The sequence below is a fragment of the Salvia splendens genome, chromosome 2 (genome assembly GCF_004379255.2).
Source record: "Salvia splendens isolate huo1 chromosome 2, SspV2, whole genome shotgun sequence".
In the NCBI taxonomy this organism is placed as follows: Eukaryota; Viridiplantae; Streptophyta; class Magnoliopsida; order Lamiales; family Lamiaceae; genus Salvia; species Salvia splendens.
In genome coordinates, this window is record NC_056033.1 from 40,426,232 (window position 1) to 40,441,031 (window position 14,800).

Here is a 14,800-nt window from a genome sequence, read left to right on the forward strand (position 1 = left end):
AGTTTGTCAATCATTGGTAGTTAAGTTATACTTTTAGTTTGCTTCACATAAATGTTTCTTATACAACATATACATATATGAATGATCGAATTCATGTATGTCCCACTCTTCATGTACGAATTATACCAATCCGGTGTATAGATCAAAACTAAATGGACGGTCGAGATTGATTTTTACGCTTAATAATGCATTTTATATAGTACGGTAATGCATCTATTTATGACAATACAGTTCATACAAGATCAATTGTTTAGATTAATGAGGTCTAGTCCAAGTGACCAAAAAGACTTAGTATCAAATATATAAGTAAATATCTAGATTCATTCATAGTTCTTATAGAGGAAGATTTTTTTATTTAATAGTCTCCATTTTTATATTCGAAAATTAGAAGGGCATTGCATAAAAGAAGGTGTGTAATGTCAATTGTATGACTAGGGCTAAGTACTATGCAATTATAACTTTTAGTCTATAGATATTAGGGTAATTGGGGAACACTCTAAACATAATAGACAATAGCCAAAAAATGACAACTCCATTGCCTACTCCAACCCTAGCTAATTAATTATTTTAGATTATTATTGGTCCCTCATCAATATAAGCACCATATTTGGAAAAGCAAAAAAATGAACCCAATCAAGAATTAACCCCAAATCCATGAGTATTAGCTTTCTCGAAATTAATTTGCAGGTTACAACTTAGCTATCTAAATTGTGGTTAGAAAGACAAATAATTTTTGGTGGTTTATGCCTATCAAGAATCAATGAATTATAATAGTATCATTACTTGGCTTTTTTTGAGAGGTTGGGCAAAAGTCTGATTTTGTTGGTTAGAATTAGATGGGATATGACTGAATTTAGTTAGATGATGAATGCCATTTAAGAATTTAATTGCTGTTGAAAGTTGGTGATTTAATTTCTCTAAGTTTTATATCTTATTCATTAAATGCGTAAAGCTTAAGGTTTTGTGTGAAAGCCGAGTTTCTGGAGTTGATCTCATTTTCATTTCATCTCATTTGATGTTGACTCCTTACTTGGATACTTTTCTTATATTATTGGACAATGAACTTAGCTCCCCATATGTTGTTATTAATTTGCATAATATCATTATTAATTTTACATGTGCTACTTTAATTGTTATAAGAAAATTAACACGTAATTTTTTTATAACGAAAAGATGCAAACTGAAGACAACTAAAATTCATACTCTAAGACACTTAGTCTAAGGAAAACAACTTATTAGGAAACCAAAAGCTATATATGCATGTCAATTAATAACCTTGTATGATTAAATCGAATTGTTAAGTAAGAAATACTCCCTCGTCCCACTCAAGATGACCACATTCTTGAGTGGTATGAGATTTTAGGAAGTGTTGTTAGGTGGAACAAAGTAGATAGGAAAAAATGTAGTTGAATATTTTAATGAGAAGAGAGGAGAGAGGAGATTATTTCCAAAATTGGAAAGTGGTCATCTTGATTGGAACAAACAAAAAATGAAAGGTGGTTATCTTGAATGCTACAGAGGGAGTATAATTAATATCCATGAAACTAGAGAATGATGAGGACAAAATCACATGGTTGTGGGACTAAAAATTCTTCACTATCCAATGCAATTTGCTTTATATTTTTTTCTTTCATCATCTAAGTTTGTATTTGGTCACTACTTTGTTCCTAAATCCATCTTTTTCCTTATTTCCTTTGGATCACATGCTCCCACATTTCTTTCTCTACTAACATTATTCTTATCTCTCTTTCTGTCTACTTTTACTCTATCAACCCCACATCCATTATCTTATAGTACTAAACTAAATTAAATCATTCTTACTATCATAATTAGCTGGGATTATGAGATCGATCTATTCTTAGTTAATTATACTTTTTGTTTGCATCGATCAATACCGTAGTTACGCTAATCAGTGCATCATGCAATTCTTGGATTGTGGAGTGCTCTTACATATTTTACTTGGAAATGTTGTGGTGAATATTAGTATTATTTTGTTTTATATTTTCATATTCCAGTTCGATTATTTTAGTGTATTATTAAAAGATAACTCGTTTCTTTATTTTTAAGATAATTAACCACTAGTATATAAGTTAGTATATAAATCATTAAATTGTGTGAATTATTATTATTATTGTTATTATTATTACTATTATCTAAATAAGAAATCTTGGACCCTCAATCTCAAAGCTAATGTGCCCAAATAAAAAGAATTTAGGAATTAAGATCTTGCAATGATGTCCACGTGGTCCTCCACTTATGCGAAAATCTGATTTTGGTACTTTAATTAATTTAATTTTTCTCTCTCTCACACACACACAGTCACACACACACTGTGGACATATCATGTGCATATCTAAAGATTTCTGTTTTAGGCATGCCTTAGCATCTCACTTCAATTCTATTCGTCAAGCACATGTTCACGAACAAATATATATGCATGTACAACATTATATGACGAGATTTTCTTGCATGCTTGCTTCATTCAATATTGCAATGTATATTCTTTTTTGCATATGCAGCATTTTCCAATTTTTCTTTTATTTTATTATACTATGTAAATGTGAATTGTGCTTTCGGTTGAACGTGTCAAAAGGCTAGCTAGTAGTAGTACAAAAGAATAACTCAACAACTTAAATTAAATCAATCAAACGTCACTCAACTATGGTTTTTCCTTTTTTTATTAATATTTAAATTTATCTTTATGAGTTTGACTTCATACTAAAACAAACTTCAAAAAAATAACATAGAAAACAAATACTCCACTATATAGATCCAAATGCGAAGAATTAAAACAAGATTATCTGCAAAGAGTGCTAATTAATGAAAAATAATCCGAGGAATATTTTACAACTCATCTATCATGTGGGTAGGCAACTAGGATATTCTTGGTCGGTCGCAATTAATTTATTAAAATATGTGTATTTTCTTTGACTTCTGCCCAGTTCTCCTTTTCCAGTTATTCACCTCACCACTCCTTTCTTATTGAGTTTTAATCAAGAAAAGAATCCATTGCTTTTGCAATATTCTTTCCTTATCTTTCTCAATAATATTGAGTTTCCATATTTATACAAGCCCAATTGTTTTGGGGCGGACAAGTCCATCGATAAATAAATTAGTTGTATATGTTTCAAGCAGAGGTTCTTTGGTTAATATAAATCCTTCTAAATTCCATCGGTAATCTGTAACGAACAAATATCTGTCAGTAAATCCGTCGATAAATTGTAGCCGGTTATCGGGCCAAGCCTTAAAATTATTAACATTAAATTGAAGATCGAATGATTCTTGTTATATTTATGAACATTAGTTTGAGCTATCAAATTTGCCTACATATAAAATAGAGCAAGTAAAAATTTAAAATAGAGCATGATCCAATGGGCAGGTCAGCCTACCCAAGTTAGGACTGGGTTCAGCTTAAAACAATAGGCCAAGAACATAAACAACGGGCTAAAGGCCCTCCGGTCAGGCTGACCGGGCACTGGAGCTCAAAAGTATGGGGTTTACGAGCCAAAAAGCCTGCCTAAGTTTTATTAATGATATAGTACTAGTACTATATTTCATTTTATTCATGTATAATAATTAACACAGACATGGTTAAATTTAGCTGATCTTTTTTATCCTTGGAAAGATTATTAGTACAAACCTTTCATTTCTCGTGAGTGACAATGGTGGAATTAATATTAAATCACATATCAGACACAGGCAGTGCAGAACAGAGAAAAGTTCACCTACTGTTTCGTGCTGGAGATATACAACAAATAACTAAACAGGAATGGACATTACACCGTCGTGGCTTCAGAAGGAGAAGGCTTGTACCAGCCATGGTGGATCTCAACAGCCTTCTTCCTTCTAGCAAGCCGGGACTTTCTCCTTGCCCCAGTATTCCGGTGGAGGGTTCCTGCTTTCACAGCTTTATCAATTGCGGAGTATGCTTCAGCGATCATCTTCTCGATTGGGAGAATTTCCTCGGCCTCAACCCCTTGCTTCTTCACCAGAACTTCAAGTGCTTCAAGAACCTACACCAAGTAATAGGATTTGCATCAGCAACATCACAACCTCATTTAAGTTGACTTAACTAATGCAATTTATTGCAGAAATAAGGGGGGCATGAAATCAGCAAACATTTAGGGATAGTTCTTTATATCTAAGTGATATGATAATAACCATCAAAACTGCGAAAACAATACCCTGAAAAGGTTCTTCAGCTGAATGACGGTTAGAGTGGTCGAGAGTCACATAACAAATTCAGAAACCAGTTTGAATGCGTAGGCTTACGAGTTCTTATAATCAACCCACCAATACTCATGATACCACATCCAAACATATTCCCCAAAACCAATCCCTCCACTTTCAGTTTCAATTTCAATAAATAGTTCTGAAGCATAGATGTGGCTGTGCTCTACATTGCATTCTAATTGAGCTAATATAGAAATTTTCAGCCATCTCAAGGTTATTATGAACATAAAAATTAACATGGTATCACAAAATTTCCCCCTCAATGCTAAATGAGGAGTGTATCCTAATTTAGTCGAAATGAGTTGAAAAACTCAGCAGTTCCATAAAATCCACCATACAAATAGAATCACATCATAGATATGGTAAGACAGCAATTAGCAGATATTGATGGGGTGAATTGAGATAGTGTAAGTAACCTAACCTTCTTCATCCTGGTCCTAACTTCGGATTTCTTGGCCTTGTGGTAAATTCGCCTCTTCTCCGCTTGGCGAGCCCTCTTTGCCGCAGAATCCGCCTTCTTCGTCCCCACTTCGCACACAATCGAGCGCCGGTTAGGGCTCAATTGCACCGGGCAGACCGACACCAAACCTAATTTAATGAAAGGAAAAATGAAATTAAAGACAACTCGATTAAATATTGAGAGGAAACAGGAATTCGAACATTGTTGTATTTCACTTCTCACCTCTTGAGAAAAGACTGAGGGTAGAAGTGTTGGACGAGAAGCTGAGCGGCTTGAATGCAGCATTTGGGGAGGTGCAGAGGGAGAGCGTATTCAGCTTGGCGGTTAGTCCGTAACAGGAAACGACGCAATGCGCCATCGCTGCAGCCATTCCAAGGTGAGACTGTGCGTGTGAAGATGTTTGTGGATTAGATAAAAAGAGAAGAAGATAAATTTCGTGAAGAAGAAGATGAGGTTTCTGATCTGATTCTAAGGCTATTGGGCTCGGCCCAACCAATTCGCTTAATTATTGATGTTGGGCTTATACTTATATTACAGTAATAATTAATAAATAAATAAATAAATTGTTAAAGATGTGCTGGTTACAAATAATGGACTCGGTTGACAAAATCAATACCTTCCAACTGTACAAAATTATCCAACCATAATCAGCCACATACATATCAGCAAAGCAAATAGTAGTACTCCTCCTAGTATTCACATTCTCACATTATATTCCATTTTTAATATTTGAAAAATAAAATTTAACTTTCAAATTTAACTTATCTTTTAATTAAGTATATAATAAATGTCTGTGGTACATGTGTTGTACGCAGATTATGACATTAATTAAGTAGGATGGTCAATAAAGAAATCTCTAGGTCGTGTCTGACTGACACAGATATGAAAATTGATGTATTTTATTCAATATTACGAAAATAAGGTGATTTAAGCATCGAATATTGCCGATTTATCTCTTTTTAAGAATAAGATTACTCTTTTTATTTTCTTATTTTTAACCAAACATCAAAAATATTATTAGAATTAATTTAATTTCTGAGAGGCAAACAAACATAGCCTTAAATCTAAAATGCATTTCCACCATAACAACAGAGATTTCCACCTTTGCATATTTCCATAATTTATTACTCCTACTTCTCCTTTCCCTCTCTAGACTCATCTGCTGCCATTGTTGAATTGAGTTGAACGGTTCCTAGTCCGCGCTCTAGCGTTCAATCGAAACCAAAACAAACTCATCTGCAACAGAAGAATCGAATCAATTCAATTAAGTTCATTTTCTGTGAAGAAATTCGAGATGATCGGATGGCTACACATAGCTCTCATAGCAGTCTCTACAGCATTCGTAGCGCTCGTGTTATTCTTAATAATTCAACGATGGAGTCGATTCAGAAAGCGTCGTAACGATCAAGCTGAGAGAGGTCAAAATCTGCAAAACGGCATAGCTAGGCTTCACCAAGTCAGCCCTCACCACCACCACCTAGACGTGGCGGGGAAAGCCAACAATTACCTCTTCCGGCGCGGCGGTGCGTTCAGCTGGTCGGAACACCCCTCTCTCGTCACCGACGCAGTCGAGAACGGCTGGTCGCGATTCGCCTTCGCCGCCGTGGTGAAATCGTCTCCGTCGGTGAAATCGGCGCGGTCGCTGCTCGGCGCGTGCGGTAACGGCGGCGATAATCGCGGCATCGAGGTCGGGTGGGAGGTCTGCGAGGGATCGGCTGATTTTGTGCAGAAAATTCGGCTGAATCCGGCGGGATCGTCGATTGCGGTGGTGAGGGCGGCGCTGCCGCTGCCGGGGCCGAATTTGGGGAATTCGTCGTTCCCGCAGGAGGCGTATTTCGAGGTGACGGTGGTGGCGTGCGGCGGCGAACTTGCGGGGGAACAGCAGGCTGGGAGGGAGAGGAGAGGGGGATCGGAAGGGGATGATAAGGTTAAGCTGATCGATGAGGATTTCAATGCGAAAAACAGTCCGGATTCGTTGAATTGTAGCGCGAGCAGCCATAGCCAGAGAAGGAGGAAGGGCGAAGAGGGTATAATTGGAAAAAACGATGCGAAAATTGATGGTGTTTTGCTGTGTGTGGGGCTCACAAGGGTCAATCCTCTTCCATTTAGATTTCCCGGCACTTTTCCGACTTCCATTGGCTTCAATTCGACCGGCTCTCTCTCTCTAGATGGTAACATCTCTCTCTAGATTACCTTTTTCAAAGCATTTAGCATAGAATCAGTGCTTTTTTTCTAACACTATGATGCGTGACTCTGAAAATGAGAAAAAGGAAAGAGACATGTTATTCGTATCATATTTTGTCTTTCTCTCATGCACTTCGTTAGGGAAATGATTATACTTTTATAATGGCAACAAAAGTCATTGAGTTTAATCAAACTTAAAGTATAATTGATAAAATTATGAAGTTTAGATTTGTTTGTAATTATACTATAACCAATTCTTTTGGTGAAATTATAGTACTGCTCTATTTGATATCATATGATATGATATACTAGACTGAAATTAAACATTGGCGTTATTGTTGATGATTTTAACAATGTCGTCTATTCACGAAGACAACAACGACGTCGTTTAGTTGAAAAAAAATTAGCAATCTATTGCACATAGGTGACTGGATTTTTCTCATCGTGAAATGATGGCGAACAAATCCAAAATTTATGGTAGTCCGATTGATTTGTAAAGTTGCGAGAAAAATTTTGACCGAATTTCATGGTTTTTACTTTTTTATTCGATTCTAAGTGAAACAAAATGAGATTTCAAGGATAAATATCTCAATTTGAGATTATAGGTTATTGTGAATAGGCTAAGGATCTGGCTTAGGCTATCGATCGACTATATTTCTCCAATTTGAGTTCCAACCAATGTAACAATCAAACATGAAGATGCAAAACTTTCATTTGTAGTTCACCATGATCAATTATGAATATCACCTGTCATCTCAAATGTATGTTCGGCTCGATCCAGGAACGAAACTCGTGGCAGAGTCTGAGGCCGGCAACTGGGGGAGGAAGGACAGGGTGGTCGGATGTGGCTACAATCCGGGGCATAGGAAGGTTTTCTTCACGGTCGACTCAAAAGTAGTCCACGAGGTCCACTGCAAGACCGAGGACTACTGTGCCCCCCTCTACCCGACCCTGGCAGCCAATGGGGACACTGTAGTTCTGGTGAACCTTGGGCAGAGCCCTTTTAGATTCGAGCCTGCGAATCTGCAACGGAGTCCCAACCCCTGCTTCATGGGGACATCCCCTGCACTAGGGTATGAAGATAGCAAGGAGCTTTTCTCAATGGGGAGGATTGATTCACTGTGGATGCAGAGGAGTGCAGCCAGAAGCAACAACAACACAGTCAGTAGCATCAAATCTTTGCAAGAATACGATCAAGAATCTGAGGGTGATCTGTTTGAGATTGTCTTGGAAAGTTCTGGAAGATCTCCCTATACAGGGGCGTAGCCACCTTATGAGGACATGGGGCAATTGCCCCTCCTCATCCACTCATTCTCTTATATATTTATACATAAATTTTTAATTATGTACTTTAACCACACTAAATACCCCTTCTCAAATACATAAAATTTTTCTATGTATTATATTTTTGCCCCTTCTCCAATAAAATCCTGGCTCCGCCCCTGTCCCTATACTTCTACAAATACTCACTAGCCATTTTTCAGTGTCACAAACTTCACCTCATCAAGAAAATGTTAGCCATTAGTTTGGTGAGGTGTAGAGATAATTTTTGACATATTTTAAAAAATTTAAAAAAAATGAGAGAAAATTTGATAGGGGGCTTAAGGTTGGGTTGATATTTTTGTAGATTTAAATACAGTCATTGTAAATCTAGTTTGGATCTTGTAAATTACAAAGACACCTGACAGTTATTTGTTGAATTTTCTGATTGAATTCCACATTGTTGTGTTGAGCTAGATGAATTATTAGGATGTCTTCAATTGCAATTCTGTTTTTCATTTGTGACTACGTTTATAAGTAACCTATATGATTTTTAGTCAGGACTGATTAATTTTACAATGTGAGCAAGTATTTCTAAATCGACAGTAAAATTATTAAGGACTTGTTTGTTTGCCATGGCCAATAGTAGCGTTCAATATAACATGGATGGATTAATTTATCCATGATATGTTTAATTTAAGGATGTGTACTCCTTCCATGATATACCTTGATTTGGACCTGATTCTCGGCTATTTATGTTGTTCACTGTCCCAGATTCAAAACATGTTGGCCCTAAATAATAGGCGTGGTTTTCAAATATGCATTTAAATGATGACCAAGATTTGGCAAGGCTTTTACTCCCCTATTCGCAAATAGGAGTCTCGTTTTTTTACGACCGTCCGCAAATGAGAGTTTCGGTTCATAATTATCATAAATGGTAAAAAGTTTCACATTACACTAACTCATTCCACCCATACATCATTTAAAACTAATACTCTGTATATACAATTAGGACTAATATTCCACTACTTTTTTTTCACGTACTTTTCTTAATATTAACCTGAAAGTGCAAATATCAACTTCACCGAAATACGGCCCAAATCTTACATGCTAAAACAACTGCTTTGAATTGTCAGTAGTGGGCCACACTAGTGTACAACTATCCCAGTTAACTTTCAATTTTCAAAATTGACTATGCTAACACACCTTAAATTAATATTGTGATAACTATGTTTCTATATATGCTATAATTCTTTTGTGTATTTTGAACCCCACCATAGAGGTGGGGATTGGGATATATAGGTAATATAGCACATACCTTGAGACATTATCATTCCATTATATTAATATGTGTTCTTTTAGGTTGTAAATTTATCATTAAAAAAATCTAAGATAAAAATTTTCAAAAATCATAGGACTCCATTTTAATGATCCTCCATTTTCATCTCATGCTTTTATAGTGAAAAATATGTTATGGACTACGATTCACCTTTTTGCAAGATAAGACATTATCAGGATACCGATTTATTCTTCTCATTCTTTTTATTGATTAGACCTGCATAATTATATAATGTGGGAAGTCTAAATATATCCACTACCCTTTCCCCAATTCAAAATTAATAAAAAAACAATAATATATCCACTATCCATTCCCAAATTCAAAATGAAAAAAAAAAAACAATACCAATATTTCATAAAGAAATCATTCAAAAGAAGAAAAATGGCAATAAATAGTAGAGTTGACTAAAAATTATTGCACACTCATCATATTTAAGTTGGCAAGTTGACTCAATTTAACAAGTCGGCAGTTGCATAACTTCCCTTGGTGCCTTCTCTTTTTTGTCCTCTCCTTTTTTGTCTTTTGTCATCTTCAAATTTTATTTTTAGCCACCCAATATTTTATTTTATCCCATATACGCATAAAGATTAAAAAATAAGTTTTTTTGAGCTTAATAGAGAGAAAATTAAATATGAAAAAAAATAAATAAATAATTGAAGAAATAGTCAAATTAAAAAGAGAATATGTCTTCAAAATTTAAGCGTTTGAGTTTGTCTTTAACTTCAAATCCATGTCTTCAAAATTCAAATGTTCAAAATTTATTGAGTTTGATCCTATATTATTGTTAAATACATTTGATTTGATTAACAATATCTCATTTTGTTGACATTAAACCCACTCTCCTTAATATATTTCATTTTGTTGATTTTAAACAAAAGATAAAATTAATGGTCGTTTTCATTTATAAGTAAATATGGTCACACTTAGCTTAGAAATGCGTGAAATGAAAGAGATATATTCGCACGATTGTGGCCTTTTTGAAATGCAGCAACAATCTGTTTAGTGTATTTAATTTTGAAATATAAAATTTTGAAATGTGTTTGGTAATAATATTCAGGTCATCAAATAAATTATTAGAATTTAGGATTTGTACAACTTGTCGACGAACCAGATTCATTTAATCTGTTAGTTCGTTTCAATATCTTTTTTCTTTATAAAGACTTTCTAACTCATCTTTTTCGTGAGGAAATTATAATTATTTGGGCGAATGTGACATGACTTTTTAGCATCATTTTTAAATATTAAGGGGTATTCGGTTTGCAAGATTGTATCATGAGATTAAATATGTAGTGTGTTTTATTAATGAAATTTAACCACACAACTCAATTCTAGATGGATAATCATGGGATAATTAGTCATAGTTATTCTCACCTGACTAAAATAATCTAACAACTCAATCCTAAATTATATTTTGGTAGTACTATTTTATCTAGTGTTAAGATAGCATGGTGACTGAGCATAGCAACGTGAGGATGCATGGGAGAGGTCGAGGGAAGTCTTGTAGCTGATCAAGAAAGTTTGAAAGTTAGTTGTGGAAGATAGCCGTTGGAAGGCGGTTTCCTCTTGCGGTTGTAACGGTTTTTGTGAAGACTCTTTCACTTAAACTCTAGCATAAATAGTGTAGTGTTTTGTTACTTTATTAAGAATTGAGATAGTTGTAAACACTTCAAGAATCCTTCAATAAGATCTTACTCTTTCAAGATTCATTCTAGTTCATCTTCTATGCTACAAACCCCAATTCTTGTTTGTTCATATTGCATTGATTATTCAACATCTAGGAAACCGAACACAACTAAGAGTAGTAGTAGTAGTAGTAGTATGTTTTACACCTTTTTAAAAATAGATTTACACAAAAATGTTCCTACGACATTATTTTTTCAGGTACCAAAAATTATACTCCTCTTATGATAAACTTTAAACCATTTTCATACAAAATTACTACTAATGATATTCGGTGGATTCATTAGTTCATTACCTTTTTGAATGAATTCCTGGTCCTAGATTCGGTTTCCAAAAAATGATTATAATTTCCAGCAAATTTATACATGCAATAAGGTGATGAATTTATCCTAAAAGTTATGTTAATTTTAGATACCCCTATATATGACTTAAATTCACATTCATGAACTTGAAATTAGAAGTAGATTTGTTACTATACACACTTTGGCATATTAATATGTATGTATGGACTATGGTACACAAAATAGAGCAGGAAATTGGCAACTTAGCTTCTTCTGTATTATTATTGGGCCATCAATGTCATTGTTTTACTGCTATCATTTAGTATTTTTTTTAATTTCATTTCATTTTTCATGAGTGGGGATCAATTGGTGCTTCTCATTTAATATTAAGAAAAGTAAGTGAACTTTCTCATTTTTTTATTTTTGCCGACATGAGTATTTACTATTGTGCAAATAATACTCCCGATAACTACTCTATCCAATTATAAAACATTTCTCTAGTTTCTTCTCACAAATACGTAAACAACATATTTGCCTTCTCACAAGAAAATACGAAAACAATATATTTACGTTTAACAAAGCATTATTAGTAGAGTATAATTTATAAGAAAAGAAACGTTCCGAAAAAATGTGTATCAAAGTCCATATTGTGTATGCATAAATTATACTATTATACTCCTACATAGGAGAATACATCGTGTAGATAGTAGTATTACCTAGTACTATACATTTTTTAAACTTAATTTAAGGAATTCCCACCAAAATATTATAGCTGGAAAATCTGTCATAATTTTGAAGAAATTTTAGAAATATAACTAGAGTTCTCCTCTTTTACCCTAAAAGGCAAGGGCAGGCTTCCCTATAAAAGGAAGCCACTTGGAGAGAACAAGGAGGATAGAAATTCGACATTCACACTTAGTTAGAGTATTCTCTCTCGGTAGATCAGTTCCTTCAGCATAATCCAAGATCTTCATCGCCCGAAGTGGCAAAACAATCTTTACTCGCTTTCCTAGTTAATCTTACTTGTTATCTTTTCGTTGGATCTGTTGCATTTTCAGTACTTGTTATCTTTTGAAGTGTTTCATTTAGATCCAAACGTTTTATGCAATGAAGTTGTTTTTTTATGCATCTCTTTCGGTGCGAATCTGTTTCATTCTGCCTAGGTAGCTTAGATCTAGTTGTTACAGTAATTTCTAAGTGTTGAAAGCATGATTTCATTTGGAGTTGCTCGATCTGAGATTGTTAGTTAAACTTGTTGCTTATATTTAGTTTTCGAAGTGATTAAGTGCGAAATCTGAGTTTACGTTATTCTGCCACCTTGCATGTCGTCCAGTATGAATAGTTCTTGATTTCGCTCGTTTAATCTTCGAATTTTAGTGAGTTAGTTTTTGGATCCGAATTGTGGAGTTGTTAATCTGTAATTTCATCTATGGAATCTGAGTTTGTTTGATTTTGTTCGTGCTTGTTGAAGAAGACAACATCCACATCCAAGTTTGTGACCACTTTTGCTTTTTAGTTGCTTTTTGCTTTTGTCCTTTGCTTTTCATGTTGGTACCCTACAGACCTGACAGTGTAGCCACCCAACCACCACTTTTTTCTCTGATATTCTGTTTAGCCTTTTATAGTAACTACCTACTTTCCACATGTCCCTGAAACACCTTGTCCCCCACTCTCACGTACACAGCCACATGTCGTTCACTTTCACACCACCCAGTCAGTAGAGTACCACCTTTAATTCCTGTCTAGGTAGAATCTCAACCCAAGCGTGGTAGCTAACCAACCCCCCTTCATACTATCACCACAATTACCCAAAGCGCATCCATATCTGTGGGATTCGACCCTTACCTCCACTATACTAACCAGTAGAAATGGGTTGAGGAATTTCTTTGATGCCAGGTTCAGGCAGAGCCGGGGTTTCTATCTTGATCAGTAGGATACATCATTGCTTAACACAACACCGTGAACCTGCACCTTCATCCATCCATAATCTGTGGAGCCTACTCCAATTGGCCTCCAAACTTGTTTCCCCTTGGGTGATTCTGCTTGCTTTCTCTCGCGGGTCATAGATGAGATACGAATCTGCCGAACTAGCAAAGGTCACGGCAAGTGTATCCCATAGAGATTTCGCCGTTTGGTGATGTGCGAAATCGGCTATAATGTGTGTTTCCATGTTGTCGATGATCCATGAGAAGACTATCAAGTCTATCTCCTTCCACTCGGTGTATCCCTTCTCTCCCAGTCGCGGTGGAGTCGGGATTCTCGTGATGTGGCGGTAGACTCCTCTACCGCCGATGGCCACTTTCATTAGGTGTGCCCATAGTGAGTAGTTTGAGCCGTTCAACTTGAACGCTACGGTAACGCTTTTGCTCGATATGATCTTCTTGGCAATTTGTTCGATTTCTTCCTTATTGTCGTCGGTCATTTTGTTTGTTGGTTTCTCGTCGTCTCGGTCGAGAATTGTATATTTTGGGGACTATGATGATAATTTTCTGAGCCTAACCTGCTCGGATGCCATGTAGAATTGGGGTAAATCTATGTGTTATTTTATTCACAATGATAATGTACATCATATATAGGCTAGAAGATATCTATACAAGGTAAGGCTTTATCACAATCAAATCTCCCTAATTACACGATAAAGATACTATGTAATCTTCTCCTAATTTTGTGCAATCTTCCCTGCCTTGTAGAATATTCCAGATCTCTTTCCAACACGACCACCCTCTAATTTTATTTCAAATTTTATGATGGCTATTGTTATTAATTTTAATTAAACATGACGTGTAATTGAAATTATGAGGGAATCCACCTACTTCACAAAACTGATTTTAGACGAGACAAGGCAATATATTTTTAAAAACAATAACACAATCCGAGAGCCGGTAGAGATTTGTTTAAAATCAAATCAAAATCGATTTCCTCAATGTGATGTGAAATGGTTTAATCTTCATTTACTTGCTTCAATGCATGCAAAGTTCTCAACTTTCACTTTTTTATATATTTAAATACTTATTGCTTAAAAATATATATTTTTTTAGTTTAATCGGACGTATGTGTATCTAAATTAAAATTTGAGGAATGTACTCTACTATGTTTGCGAGGTTTTATTCTAAACCATATATTAATATCCAATGTTAATTCTTTCAAAAATATAGTATAAAAATATAGTATGCCTTATTTTCTGAATCTCACCCTCTATTAATCATGATTGGAACTAATAATTGCACAAAAACTGTATTGATGTTCTTTTGAACGTTCAATCTTATTGCATATTAAATCATGCTTAAATCTTTTCAACTAATATGTTAGTCTTCTCTCTTATCTCTATTGTTTATTGCCTTATTGATGCTTTAAAATAATTTT

General features: G+C 35.0%; 2 protein-coding genes across 2 annotated transcripts; one reads left to right on the top strand and one right to left on the bottom strand.

The window, feature by feature from the left end:
- Nucleotides 1-3,646: 3,646 nt before the first annotated feature.
- LOC121766515 (30S ribosomal protein S20, chloroplastic-like) lies at nt 3,647-5,113 on the bottom strand. The gene is made up of 3 exons (XM_042162773.1): nt 4,916-5,113; nt 4,655-4,821; nt 3,647-4,013 (listed from the first exon to the last, which is right to left on the bottom strand). Exons 1-3 carry the CDS (start codon nt 5,061-5,063, stop codon nt 3,777-3,779), a joined length of 552 nt encoding a protein of 183 aa, XP_042018707.1. The 5' UTR covers nt 5,064-5,113; the 3' UTR covers nt 3,647-3,776.
- Nucleotides 5,114-5,554: 441 nt separating this feature from the next.
- On the top strand, nt 5,555-8,330 carry LOC121766523. The gene is made up of 2 exons (XM_042162783.1): nt 5,555-6,864; nt 7,659-8,330. The coding sequence occupies exons 1-2, from the start codon at nt 5,988-5,990 to the stop codon at nt 8,141-8,143; spliced, it is 1,362 nt and encodes a 453-aa protein (XP_042018717.1). The 5' UTR covers nt 5,555-5,987; the 3' UTR covers nt 8,144-8,330.
- Nucleotides 8,331-14,800: the final 6,470 nt, after the last annotated feature.

Excerpts from the sequence above, each read along its gene's own strand:
- LOC121766523 (XM_042162783.1), top strand. The coding sequence starts at position 5,988 with ATGATCGGATGGCTACACATAGCTCTCATAGCAGTCTCTACAGCATTC. Across the intron at positions 6,865-7,658 it reads CGGCTCTCTCTCTCTAGATG|GAACGAAACTCGTGGCAGAG; the intron begins GTAACATCTCTC and ends GGCTCGATCCAG.
- LOC121766515 (XM_042162773.1), bottom strand. The coding sequence starts at position 5,063 with ATGGCTGCAGCGATGGCGCATTGCGTCGTTTCCTGTTACGGACTAACC. Across the intron at positions 4,822-4,915 it reads CCTCAGTCTTTTCTCAAGAG|GTTTGGTGTCGGTCTGCCCG; the intron begins GTGAGAAGTGAA and ends TCATTAAATTAG. Across the intron at positions 4,014-4,654 it reads TTAGGACCAGGATGAAGAAG|GTTCTTGAAGCACTTGAAGT; the intron begins GTTAGGTTACTT and ends TACTTGGTGTAG.